This window comes from Myodes glareolus, chromosome 8 (genome assembly GCF_982192425.1).
Source record: "Myodes glareolus chromosome 8, mMyoGla1.1, whole genome shotgun sequence".
NCBI classification, from domain to species: domain Eukaryota; kingdom Metazoa; phylum Chordata; class Mammalia; order Rodentia; family Cricetidae; genus Myodes; species Myodes glareolus.
Window position 1 is genome coordinate 32872459 of NC_142033.1, and position 14085 is coordinate 32886543.

The 14085-nt window shown below is 45.9% G+C and overlaps 1 protein-coding gene across 6 annotated transcripts in view; it reads left to right on the forward strand.

Moving 5' to 3' along the window:
- Window positions 1–14085, forward strand: part of Lnx1 (ligand of numb-protein X 1) — a 115183-nt gene that overhangs the window by 29925 nt on the left and 71173 nt on the right. The window contains exon 1 of one of the 6 annotated variants that reach the window (XM_048415139.3): window positions 4219–4556. The exons of the other annotated variants lie outside the window; for them this stretch is intronic. Coding sequence (XP_048271096.3) covers window positions 4465–4556 — 92 coding nt within the window. The 5' untranslated portion in view covers window positions 4219–4464. Of the gene's footprint in view, window positions 1–4218; window positions 4557–14085 lie in introns of those variants that run through there. 6 annotated transcript variants of the gene reach the window in all.

The window sequence follows — 14085 nt, forward strand, 5'->3', positions numbered from 1 at the left end:
TTTAATCAGGGTTTCTCTGTATACCCCTGGCAGTCCAGGAACTCACTCTGTAGCCCAGGCTGACCTCAAACTCAGAGATCCTCCTGCTACAATTTAGCATCTTTGACCATTCTGTGCTGTTACTTTATTCAATAGATATACATATAATTTCTTTTAACTTGACAAAACTGACTGAGCTGGGGACGTAACTCAGTTGGTAGAGTACTTGACCACCACGCACAAAGCCTTGGGTTTGATCCCCAGCACCACGTAAACCAAGGGTAGTGGTGTATACCTGTTATCCCAGAAACTGAGGGGCAGAGACAGGAGGATTAGGAGTTCAAGGTTATCCTTAACAATAGTGGGAATTCAAGGCTAGCATGGGCTACCTGATACCCTGTCTCCAAGAACACATTTATGGTGTACACTTCATGCTTTAAACATTGATGCACTGTGGTGTGGACTAATGAAGGTATTTAACATGCAGTTCTCATACCAAAGGTTTGGTGCTGCCAACTCTTAAATCTACCTTGTACAAGATCTGTTGCAAACTGATACATCAGAGAATAGAGCTCATGGACTTAGTCCTTTCGTTTCGCTGAATTTCACATCTTTAACAGATGCTAGCCATGCATCTCGGGTACAGCTGCATCGTATCTGTTAACAGATGCCGTGATCTCTGGGATTCTGGCCATGTACATATCGTGACCTTCAGAGCCTGAGCCTGGGGGAGGCTTTGGTAAAACCTGCAGGATGAACTGTGGCTCTGAGCTAGTGGCCCGTCACTGACGCTTGCCTCAGATTAGAGTACGCCGGGAGTGTTGGGAGCCAGAGACCCAGTGTGCGGGATCTCATGAGTGCTGTTGACTTCTGCCCTCTTGTATGCTTTTAGATTATGTCACATGTATGTACTCAGAGAGTCCCGGTAGGGGGACCGGGCTGGTTGAGTTGGATGGCAGCCTTCCCAATCAAAGTATAATGCTAAGAGGCGTCATGGGACTGCTGCAAAGGGCCTGGCTGGGAAGTCTCCCTCCTCATCGCCTGTCATTGTGAGTGTGAGTAGACACCAGCTTGGACCCCTGGCTTCCGAGCAAGTCAACACCTCATCTTCACTGTGTGACAACCTCTTCTGCATGCATGACATTTAGAAAGGGCCAGAATGACCTAAGTCCTGATGAAAGAGGCCAATTTCTGCTTCTGAGGAAATAACCTCAGAAGGGTAAAGGAGAGAAGCAGAAAATACCAACACTGAGTTGCTTCCTAGGCAAGTACTCTGCCTTCTGTGTTTCTTATTCTCTTGATATTTTGGTTGTGAGCCTTAGCCTATAGTAGATGAGTCGTCTCTCCAGCCTGGTTTCTCTTACTCTTTAAAAGTGGTAGGTTAGAACTGGCCTTCCCAAAGGACCTACTGGCAAGGAAAAAGAGATCATTGTTCAGTGTTTTGAAAGAAGCTGGAATGAAAACATGGTTGAATGTTTTCCAGCCCCACCTGACTGCAGGTTCTCAGGGAGGAGTATCTTGGTTAAGTCTGGCCAATGTCCTAGGAGTACCTCCTTCAAGGCCCTCTGTTGACTTGACTTCTGTCAGAGGCCATTCTGTTGCTTTCAGTACAATCCAGGCTTGGCTGGTTGTTCACAGTCTAGGCAGGATTTCACTGTAGGGAGAAGGAACCCTGGGCATCACTAGGAACCTGTAAACATATACTAGTCATCCTTGCTTTTTTGAACTGGTCACTTCAGGCCGGTTGGACATACGCACCGGCATACAGTGACTTGACTTGATTTGATTTTGATTGGGTTTTACTCTTTTGAGGCAGGATCTCACCTTGTAACTCAGGCTGTCCTGGAACTTGCTTATCTAGGCCAGGCTGGCCTTGAACTCACAGAGATCTACCTGCCTCTCCTTCTCTGGGTCTAGGATTAAAGTTCTACACCACCATGCCAGGCCTTATGGTGACTTTCTAATCATGAATCCAATTTGGCCCTCACCTTACCTCTATTGAGCAAAGAGAAAAGCAATAAGAAACTGAGAAATGGTGGTGGATAGCTGAGGGGGGGCCTTCCCGGGATAAAGAGGACAGCCAGCAAAACCCCAGGGCAAGGCTTAGGGTTAGGGCTGTTTACTATCAAGGAAGCTGAGGAACAATGCATGGTTATTCCAAGTTGAGGGCTTTTAGACCCAAGGGAATTATACTAATTAGGATTACATCTGGTAAGCAAGAGGACATTAAGTGGTATAGGATTAAGGGCCTGGAAGTTCTGTTTTTCTCATGGAACACAAAGACTCAGGTAGCAAGACTAGGACTAAGATGACGTCACGCTGATGCCATCAGGAACCCAGACTTCCTTCTGTTTTTCAGTTCAGTGTCCACCCTCAAGCTTGTCACTCCATGCTCTCAAAATGGCCATTCACCTCGGTATCACACAGGAGTTTCAGGCAGGAAGGGAGCCGAGAGTGTTTCCTTTAAAGAACTTTCTGGAATATCTCTGCCAGTGAGTTTTGCTCATACTCTATTGGCCCGAATGGTGATCCAAGACCAGAGATCCACTGGAGGGCTGAGGAGCATTACTGCTGTGGGCAGATATCTGGTGGGCAGGCAGCCAGCAGTGGCTGGGATAGTGGCCTCCTTAACATGCAGCAGGACGGACGCCTTCAATTTTGTGCTGCAATCTCATTCATTTCATCATTCATTTTATCACCCTGAAAATGCAAGGAAACAAATGAGTGGGTGCCGTTCATTTTTCCTAGCACACATATTAAGTGTCAGTAGCAGCCTGCCTGTCCGTTCGCACCACTGTGAAGTCCATGGCAGATACAGCACGCTGTTCATAAGTGAGGGGTCTATACTCTAGGGTCTGAGCCTCTAAGAGGAGCTTGTCCCAGAACTTGCTAAAACCACGTTCAGGAAAAGGTGACAGCATATCATCTTTCTCAATATAGGAAAAGAAAAAACAAAAACAAAAAAACACCAGCTAGGCTCAGTCCCTACTGTTAAGAGTTATTAGTAACTACTCAGTGATGTAGACATAATTTTGTTTTGACTTCCTAACAATACTCCGAGTTAAATGCTGTTATTGCTGATGTTTCTTATAGAGGAGGAAACGGAAATGCAGAGAGGGTAAGCCGCATACCTGGGATACCCAGTGTGAGGCAGAGCTAGGATCCAAATTTCTGGCTTGTTCCCTCAGCACTAAAACCAAACCCAGCTTCCTCTTTACTGCCGTTCATTAGCTCTGACTCACTCCTGCATACCAGCCTTCACTGCCAGGGAATTCAAGTTTGGGCCTCAACAAAATTAGCAATGACCGTGTCAGGCTTTACCAGGATTGCGCGTGTCTGATCTCGGCTATGCAAGCTCAGTGTGCATTAAACGCTCCCTGCCCTTTCTCGCCTCCGTGCCCGGCTCCGATGTCAAACTCTCGGTCACTATACAGCTGATTGCAGTTCCTGTCCCTCTGTAGACACTCCTGAACTCCTCTTCCTCACAGGTGTGCAGCCTGTGAATTCTAAATGGAACTGTCCCTTTGAGCCATCTCTCTGAAGTCTTAGACCTTGAGTTGGTGAGACGAGCTAACTCTTCTTGAATACGGAGTCTTGGGAACATCTTGACTGTCCAGAGCTCAGGCACCTAATCCTTATTTAACTTTAAGCTGAAAGAAGTCATGGAGTCAAATCCTAAGAGAAACCATGGATATTAACTTTATTTCCGTAAGACTCAGACACCACAACTAAACACCAGCGCTTAGTTCCGGGAGGAATGAGGGTGACTCTCTTCCCCACAGTCAAACACCCTGCTTACACAGCACTGCTGTCTATTAGGGGCTCATTAGTATTTTCAAAGAAAAGAGTCTGGTCTCCTGGCGACCAGCACAGCATCCCTGTGGTCCCGTGTCAGGCGAGTGAAGGGTCAAGTGTCGCAAATTCGTGTTCTGAATGTGCATCCGTGTTCAGGAGAGCGGCTCTGCTTTCGGCACCTCCTTGAGGTGGCATCACGAAGCTGAGAGGCTCCAGGCTTGGCTCCAGAGATGCTAATTTCTGATTGTCTCTCTGCAGCAGGCTGCAGGATGGCTTTTGATTATTCGCCCACTCACACGTGGAGTTGAATGTGCCATGCCCGTGCCCTCTCCTAACGCGGCTTCACTGGCAGCCTGGCTGCTCCTCGCCAGTGATGTAAATGTACCAGCTGCTTCCCAGGAGCCAGTCCGAATCCTGCAGGAGGGGCCCATCCCTCTCCCAGGCATCACCCTGCTGCTTTCAGCCTAAGCCCTCTTGCCAACCATGGTGGGTCTCTCCGATCTCCCATCACCTTATTGGAGATGCCCAGAGCTAATCCTCTTACTGGCTCATGATTTATAGTGTGCCTTAATCTCCAGACTCCAAGGCAGATGCACTGTCATCTTCTGACTGTGGGGACATGAACAGATTTGTTTAAAGGGGCTGGGCTGCCTGAGGTGGTCAGGAGGAAGGCAGCAGGCTGCTCAGAAAATGAAGGCGCTTCTGCTTCTGGTCCTGCCCTGGCTGAGCCCTGCTAACTACATTGACAATGTGGGCAACCTGCACTTCCTGTACTCGGAACTGTGAGTCCCCTCTTGGTGCCTGCATCTCTCTCTCTCTCTCTCTCTCTCTCTCTCTCTCTGTGTGTGTGTGTGTGTGTGTGTGTGTGTGTGTGTGTGTGTGTGTGTGTTGGGTGGAAGGAGGTGGCTTCTGAGTCACTTTCCCAGCTGGTCTATTCTGTTTCCGGCAGTAATTCTGCATGTGTTTGAATAAAGTGCTCTGTGACAGTTAAGGCAGCATGCTTAGTGCTCTGTGACTTAACAGAAAACACCATCTTAATGGGTGTGCTGCCTCCCCGACAAGGCAGCCCCCACTTCTGTGCTAAAACTGTGTGTATGTGTGCGTGCGCGCTCAGTCTTTCCTTGATAGATGGCATTTCTTTCCTTTTCCATAAATAGAACTGAGAGCAATTAAGATCAGAGCTTGCATGCAGAGATGTGCATCTCGCACAGGGGATTTCTGGGGACTACTAGTTCTTTTATTGAGACCATCAGAGCCACTGCCTGGAGACAGGTGAAGTGTCAGTAAGGAGAAAAGATAACCTATGCATTTAAAGTGTAATCTTTAATTTTACTTTTGATAATTTTTAAGCATGGAAATAGCCATGCCATTGATGCCCATACTCCCAAGCATAATCTCAAGATTAATATTTTAGCAAACTCCAAGATATCCAAGGCAGTGTAACTCTATCGCAAGACCCTGCCTCAAAAAATATATACATACATATATACACACATACACGTATAAAGATATATATACACACACATATTTATGCACACGTGTTTAAAATTGTCTTGAGTAAAGGTAGTTGTCATAAGATTTCACCCTCAAATATTTTGCAGCGTACTTCTAAAACATAAAGATAGTTTTCTACATGCCTAGTGTCTATTTCAAGGGGAAATGACCCTCTAACTTTAAGTATGTTTCTGGCTCCTTTGTTGAAAGGATTGCAGACTAGAGCGAGTGGTTTCTGCCCATCACAGGAGATGTGTTGCTCAGCCGTCAGTATTTACAAAACTCCTGCTCGCTAACCAGACAAGAAGCTACAGCAGGGATGATTTTTCTTTCGGGGATGGGGGTCTTTCTGTGTTCTAGGCTGGCCCAGAGCTTTCATTCTCCTGCCTCAGTACCCTGAGTGCTGGTGTGACAGGTATGTTCTACTGGGGCCAGGACAGAGAACAAGGAATCTAAGTCGGGGTTCACAGAGTTCTGGTTGGAAAAGCTGACCTGGTCTGACTTCAGTCACGACTCCACTCACGGATGCGTGGAAACAACCCATGCTGCGTTGTTCTTTGTCGGACTAACCAGTTTGTCAGAGAGTAGCTATGTAGTAAATGTTGGCAACTAGAACAAGACACTTGAAGCCAAGGCATTCATTTCTAAGAGGCTGTGTGTCGGGAGGGTCTGGTCTACTTAACTGACATGTGACGCTAGTGCACCTGAGATAAGAAAACCCGGAGAAAGTGTTTGACTCTAACTTCAACTATGGGAGCCCTGGGGAGACTGTGACATTGCAAAAGCCTTTCTTGAAAAATATACAGTGGTAGCGCTCATTGGAATTGTGCGAAGCCTCCTTGCCCTCTCCCAGTGGTGCCTGAGGTTGGGGTCTCTGGAATGTGGGGCCACAGCATCCTTTCTGCCTGCCCCACCCACCTGTATCCCTGTCAGCCATGTGTTAGTTTTCTACGGCTGCTGTAACAAATGTCCACAAACTGGGTATCTAGATACCTGCTCTTTCAATGTTTTGGAGTCCAGATACTTGAAATCAGAGGATAAGTGCGCATCCACTTTGACATAGTGGGGAAATCCTTCACGTGCTCCTCAGTGTCCACTGGCTCTGAGCATCCTTTTGCTGTGGTTTTGTGACTCCAGTTTCTCTCCCTGTCTACATATGACCTTCTCTTATATGTCCTTTCCAATTCTGCTTATGTCTCTTTCCCTCTTCCCCATATCATTTTCCTACAGTGCTGGGTACCAAACCTAGGACCTTGATTATGCTAGGAAGCCACAGAGTGGCATCCCAGCACCTCCTCCTCTTGTAAGGGTATTGTTACCATGTTTAGGCCCAGTTGGATAGTTCAGCACGGTCATCTCTTGAGACCTTTAGCCTAATTTAATTTCAGTCCTAAGGCATGTTGTCTAAATAAGATTACCTTCACACACAATGCTGAGTGGAGTTACTTTGGGGGCCTACCCTTGGCCTCCTTTAGATGTTACAGAAGAGCCCCTCCCGTTACTTTCAGTCCTATAGCCTTGCTGAAGGAAGGATTTTTATTTTAGTTCAACAGTTTTCCTCCTGCAAGTATAGGGCTCAGAGACTAAGTCTCTCTTGGATGATCTGAGTGGACACAAACAGGTCACTCTGAAGCGCTTCAGAAAGCGAGATGCTATCGAGTGTCTAGGACAGCATTTCTAAACTCATTGGTCAGAACTTGTTAGTAGTCTCCAGTTACGGAGGAGGTAAAATTTGTCCACTTCTGGTTGCCGGAGAACTTTGGGGTATGGGCTAAGACCTTGAAGTATAGGTATGAATTAGGCACAGTGAGGGGTGGAGAGAACTTTCACAAATACCAAATCGAACTGGTTATTACCCAAACCTTAACAATTTCATTCTGAACCATGTGTGAGACTTCTCAGCTAGTTTAATGCCCTGGGCAGAGGTGGCAGGAGGTGAGTGTATGTCCTTAAGGTGAAGAACTCCGTCTCCTCTCTACCATGGCCCCCAGGACCTCAGAGAGAGAACCATGGGGATTTGCCGGTTTTCCTCCCTTCTCATCCGGGCTCTGCTACATAGATGAAGCTTGCTCTGTGTCCCGAGCGCTTCCAGATGCAGAGTGTCCCTTGAGTTCCCCACCCACTAGCACCAAGTTTTGTCCACTGAGGACCTATCTGGGACACTGGAGCTAATCAGTAAATGAATAAAAATTCAGTCCAGGACTGTCCCAACTCCCATGCTTCCAGGAACCTGGTAAGAAATGTTTAAAATAGAAGTCACTCAAGTGAAAAGCAAAAGTCCATGGTGAGGTCCGTGGCCAATTATAGAATGTGTGTATTATACCTGAAGGCATAAGGTAAACTGAAAGGTTGCTTCCCATCCTGGTCCTTTTGTGACTGAGGGAAGTTGTGCTAACAAATTAATTCTGATCTTGCTTACAAATAATCCCAGCTAAGTTCCAGAACACAGCTCTGTACTTAAAGAACTAGGTGTAGTCGCTACCTGCTCAGGGGCCTACTGTGGTATTTGTGACATTTCTTTCATTTAAACTCAATATTTATTTCGGCCAAAAACTCCAGGGAATAGCAGTGGTGTTTGGAGTACAGCATGCATCTCATTGGCCACAGCAAACGTTTAAGAACACGTACTGAGAACTGAAAGACTTCATGTTTCCTCCACCTTCAAAGTTCCTAGTCCCTGTCAACTTTGGGGGATGCGACTTGCTGTCACTTTCTGGTGGCTCTTGTGACCTGCTCATGCCAAAGGGGCAGACTGAGTGGGCTTCAAGCAGGTGTGCAGTACAAGCATGCTGAGGCTGTGCTTTTCAGAGCCCACCGTCTGTCCATTGCAGGGAGTTCTCAATAGGGCTGCTCAGCGTGGTCACTAGAAGAACCCATGTTCATGAAATTAGTGTTATGGCTTAGCTCTGTGACTTCTCAGGAAGCCAGGACGTACCATCTCTCTTGAACAAAACTCTTAGACAAAGAGTTTTGACTTGTGAGTAGAGTCACTATTCATAGTAGCCATTCCTGGAGAGACAAGTCACACGGTAGTCCCTGGTCCCTGTGCGATAGTTGTCTTTATGGATGCGGTCTGTTTCCATCAGAGTTGTGTACTAGAGAAGTTAGGATAAGAGATTCTAAATTTGCAGCTTGAATTATTTAGGGCTACAGAGGGCCAAGGCCTTCTGAGGAAACTGCCAAGAACAGCAGGAGGGGTGGAAGTGTTGTATGTATCCTTCTTGCACGCTGGGTCCAGACCACAAGCCAAGGGCATGGGGACACAGATCACCCACCAAGTATCTTAGGACCCAGGAGACTAAACACCCAGCACCTCCCTAGAGGAGCTTAATCTGAGCAGTCTGCCAAGCACGCCACTGACGAATCACACTGACTGTCTGCACCAGAGACATTGAGCGCTGGGGCATTCAATCAAATATAGTTGGGCATTTGGGGCTTGGAAGTGAGAGGTCAGCTGGCCCTCCTTTTGTCTGTCACTCTAGGTGGTCTAGCTACTTGCTCTTCCTTTTCTGGGTCAAGGTTCTAGGATAGAAACCACAGTGTTTCTTTTTCCTTCCTCATTGACCTCAGCTGTTGGCTTATGGACGCTAGAAAGTGGGGGAGGGGAGATCGTCTGTGGATTTTCGTGTGACTAGAGAGCCACACCAGTGTAGATCACTGCTCTTGGATTCTTCCAGAAGGACGCGAAGGGACAAAGGACAAGAGCAATGACTTTCAGCACCCTTTCTCCCTCATTCTCACCGTGTTAATCACACACACACACACACACACACACACACACGAGGTCCACACGAACTGGCTCAGCTCTATGGATTTGCCAACAAATGCTGTCCAAACTGACTCTCAAAGAATTTGTTTGTTTTTCAATAATCTTGAAAGAAAAAAAGAATGTCTCTGGATTTTTCTTGCTGTATGTTTTGAACAGCTGAGATCAAGCTTTGATGGGAACCGAAAGGAAGGAGATAGCGCTTACTGATAAAATGCACTGAGGTGGAGAAGTCCTGCCCCAGCAAAGGTGAAGATCAATCTCAAGGACTTCTTTGGGCTCATGAATATCTTCAATGCATTTCAGTCGGGTGGCGGGTGTGGAAACGACAGCCTCCCACTGTACCGTGTGCCCAGCCTTCAGTACATGCCTCTACATTTCCCCATAACTTTTAGGCTTGTGTGTTTAGAACGAAATGGAAGCTGTGTGTTCCTACCCCTTTTTATGCTAGGCTCACTGAATGATTTTTTGTAATGGAATGATGATTCTTTGATGTTCACAGAGCAGGGCAACCTTGTTCCATGGTTTAAGTTTTTGTTTTTTTGTTTTTTTTTCTCTTTTCTCCTTGATAATCCACAAGTTCTCTTTTGGCAGCAACGGGACAGTTCTGTTTCCTAACTCTTCGCTGGTTTCAAATGCTCTTCCTTGAAAAACCTCTACTCCATCCAAACCCAGCAGTTTCAAGACACTACTCAAGGGTTGGCCAGTCGTGTTTATCTTTCTAGTTGCATGACTGTGTCAGGCAAAGTTAGGATTTCTTTAATAGCCCTATTAGTTCAGGTTTGTTTCATTTTCTTTCATCTCCATTCTAACTTGCTACAGTGGAAAATTTTGGACAACGGAAGGGGAGAAGGGAATAAAGAACGTCGGGTCTCTGACGTCCGTCGCTAGCAGTTATCAGTTCATGGCTGTGTTTCTTTCATCTTTATGCCCTTGAATTATCTGGAATCAAATCGTAGGCATGATTATCATTTTTATCTGTCAATATCTCAGCAGTTCATCTCGAAAAAGTGGTTTTGTTTAGTCTGGCTTCTTCCTTTTTTGTTGCTGATTTTATTTCTTTAAGAAAGTATATCACTTACATAACCCAGGCTAGCCTTGGACTTGTGGTTCTCCTGCCTCAACTACCCGAGTTCTTAGATTGTGGCCGTGTACCACTACTCCCAAGAAAAGGGTAAATTCTTAAGAAATGTGACCACAACATTAACATCACAACAAGACAAGTAACTAATTTCTTAAGAGCGAATAACCATCAGCTCCGACTGTCTCTATAACCATCAGCTCCGACTGTCTCTATAACCATCAGCTCCGACTGTCTCTATAACCATCAGCTCCGACTGTCTCTATAACCATCAGCTCCGACTGTCTCTACCATTCCATTGTTTTCCTTCTGACGGGTTGTTTGCAGCTTGTTGCCATAGCTGTCTTCCTCCTCTTTCTCACTCCTGCTGCCTCGACAGAACGTGTTGATAAAGTGAATTTGGAGGAGCATATCTTTGTCAAAGCACAAATGCTAGACTAATGTAGATTGTAATTTATTACCCAAGTAGAAGAAATCTTAAGACCTAAAGCATTGCATGCTAAAGTCCCTGTGAATTTATTTACCGTTTTACCTGAGTCCTGTTTTTTGGTGACAAGACATTTGAAGGGACCTTAAAGTGCACAAAAAGGGAAATACTTTTTCTCTGGTATAATATTTTACCAATTTTTAAATCATTGACTTACATCAATAAAGAATATATTCATATGCCTGTCATGTATAGTTATTTCTATACAGAATTAGGTATAGCTCCATGAACATATGTATATATATCCATATATACTATCATAGATATATATTTATATAACTAGTAATATATATCATCTGTGCATAGTTTATATGTATTGTCATACCATAGGTATCTATAAATTTTGCACATGTCTACTACATTAATATATACATGGAACATGGACAAAACCATTTTAAAAGACAAAGAAGTTGCTAGAGTTTTAGTGCAGCCCCCTCCCCTGCCCCCAGCTATGCACACTTTGGTGACTGCTGTTTGAGAAATAAGCTCTTTGGACTCCTTGGCATAAGAACACAACAGTCTCAAAGCTAACAGAGGACAATTTCTCCCTGACAATCTGGGGTGGGTCTTGGAAGGAACAGGCAGGAAATGGCCCGATTTTGCAGGCCAAATAAAACTTGAGACCAGGACAGCAGGCATCCTTTTTTCTTAGTCATGGTCCCCTTTTGTAGAGAGGACAGGGACTGTCTTTCTCAGTGGCCGCTCTCCCCTGGAGTTCTCCAGGGCCCACACTGCTTTGTGTCTTCCAGAGCTGGGGCCAGGCATGCTGAGACTGAACCGTGCTTAACAAAGAAGACCATCAGACTGCTAAGGCTGATTAGAGTTCTTTCAGGAATGCTCATGTACTGGGAACCCTGGGTCATGATGAAGCCCATAGTGATCCTGCTCCAGTGCGGGTCACTTTCCTCCTGGCTCTGGGTTTCTTCTTCTCTTGTATCCCTTCAGCAAAGCAGGCTTGGTGCTCCCTTCAAGCCCATTTCCCTTGTTTCAGTCTCCCACACTCTCCTGAGGTCCTGGACTCCCTTCTCGAGCCTCTCCCTTCTCTAAGTCATTCTACCCAAGACAATGAGAAAGGAAGAAGCCCGGACTTTGTGACACAGAGGAACCCTCTTGTCACCCCTACGCTTTAAGTTGTCCTCATGAGAAGAGGACCTGGTAAGGGGCTACCAGGCCTACTCTGGAGTCAGGCTGGCTGACTCCCTTACAAAGGGCAATTTTGGGGCAAGTTACTCAGCCCTGCTAAGCTTTCCTCATAAACAACAACAACAACAAAAAGAAGGTAACAACACCTACCTCACAGGTTGATGTGAGTGCTGAATAAAATTTGAAGTATTTAATACAATGCCTGATATGGAGGAAACCCATATGTTGTGAATTTTGCTAGTCTTGTAAGAATATATAACCCCTAAACCATTTTATTTTATCTCTGAAACAGACTGCACATAAAGAAATGTGGCCTTGCTTTTCTTGGTGATTTGCAAAATAACAGAATATTCCCCAATAGACAGTCTGATTTAATTCGGAACACAGCTTTGTCCCCAGGGAGAATGGGTAAACAGATCAGGGAAGAGGAATTGGTGACATGGCCCCTCTTTCCCTGCTTCACTGGAGAGGCAAGTAACGTCTGGAGCTGAGACAGGGTTACTGCCATCTTATGTGAAGTCTCAGGAGAGGCCTGAGCTGGCTCAACAGACAAGGGCCACATTTGCCTAGCTACTGCCCCAGCAATGGGTCCTGGACCACACCTGCTCCCTTCCTCCTTAGGAGTCACTCCTCAGCTATTCAGTTCCCTTCTTGTCACATGACACCACAGCACCTACTTCCTCTTCCCTATCCATCTCCCCCTCCCTCACTCAGGAGAAGAGGACACAGCTCAGCACATTCCTAGGCTGGTGGAGTCTGGTGACACCTGTGGTCCAGCACTGTAGCTATTTAGAGCCTCAGGAGATCTTGAAGGTGACCCAACAACTTGTTTTATAAATGGAGAAACTGAGGCATCACAGTTCACCCTAATGACTCAGTCCCCTCAGTGACAGGCTATGGGACCCTGAATAAGTCATGACATCTTGCTACAATCAATATATTTGTTACTGTGTGACATGCCCTCAGGAGCAATAAAACTAGTTGTTGGCATTTTTGGCTAACAGCATTGGGTGACAAAATACCATAGCTGTGACACACATGACCTTGCATGTTACCCATGAGGAACTGAGTATCCTCTGATGGAGTCAGACCTCTTGGGCATGCTCAAAAAATGGCATCATGGGATTTCCCTGTTCAATTTTGTGCAAACGCTACCTGGGGCCATTTGATGGTAATAAAGCTATGGATTTGAATGAAACATTCTCAGATCTTTATGGGATTCTAAGGATTTCATATACAAAGGTCTGTGAACTACAAGCTATAATTTATCTTTAAAAATGTGGCCTCTTTGGTAGTAAAGCCACTGCTGAGGTAAGCATGTACCTCCATACCCCTGTAAACACCCCTGATGAAATTCACTAGGTCTCACACATACACATACACAGACACATACAGAGACACACAGACACACACACAGGCACACATATACACAGGAACACACACAGAGACATACAGATACACAGACAGACAACAACACACACACAGAGAGACATGAAAGAAGTGGGCTACTTTGGAAGAGGAAGGAGATTAGCAAGATGGGGTGAGGGACGACCAAGAGAGGTAACAAATGAGGGTCGCGATACGATGTGTATGAAAATGTCCTAGTGAAACCCACTTTTTAAATATAATTACCACAAGCTAATAAAAAGCATTTTGAAAAAGCAAAGAAGGAAATGTGGCCTCTGAAGCCACTTAGACATGAGTTCAAACTCTGACTGAACACTTAATAGCTATGTGACCTCCAGCAGATTGCTGAGCCTCGCTCGGTTTCCTCTTAATGACAGTGGGGGTCAAGACTCCAACACAGTGTGCATGAAGCACTCGGGCACCTGCAGCCTGTGAGCGTGCTGTAGACATTAGCGGCCTCAGTTGACCTTTGCAGCCAAGGTAGAAAACACTCTTTTTAGCAGCAAAGCACAGAGAGTGAGTGAGGTTTAAGAAGCGTCTGCAGACAGCCCAGCAGGGACTAGAGCAGTAGATCTACTTTTTCACTGCCCCTTCCATTGTTTCCAGGACAATAGCATTGCTGGCCTGTGTCTTCTAGTTACCCCAGGCCTGTAAGTCACACCAGTTCAGGCCAGGTGGGAAGATGAAGATGGATTCTGAAGGAGGAGGGATTTCTGGGTAGAATATTCAGGGAGTTTCTCTGGCTTATTAAAGTGATGCTGAAGAGGGAGCTTTTAAAGCTGAAGTAGTCACGAGAGCAGCGTCAAGATGCTCTCCCAGTGGTGTTAGGGGCAGGGGCATGGCTCCACGCTGACGTTTGCTGCGGCCTATGGAGTTTTCCTCCCATTAAGGAATGTACACTCGAGTCAAGCCAGATCCTTGACTTTACAGCAA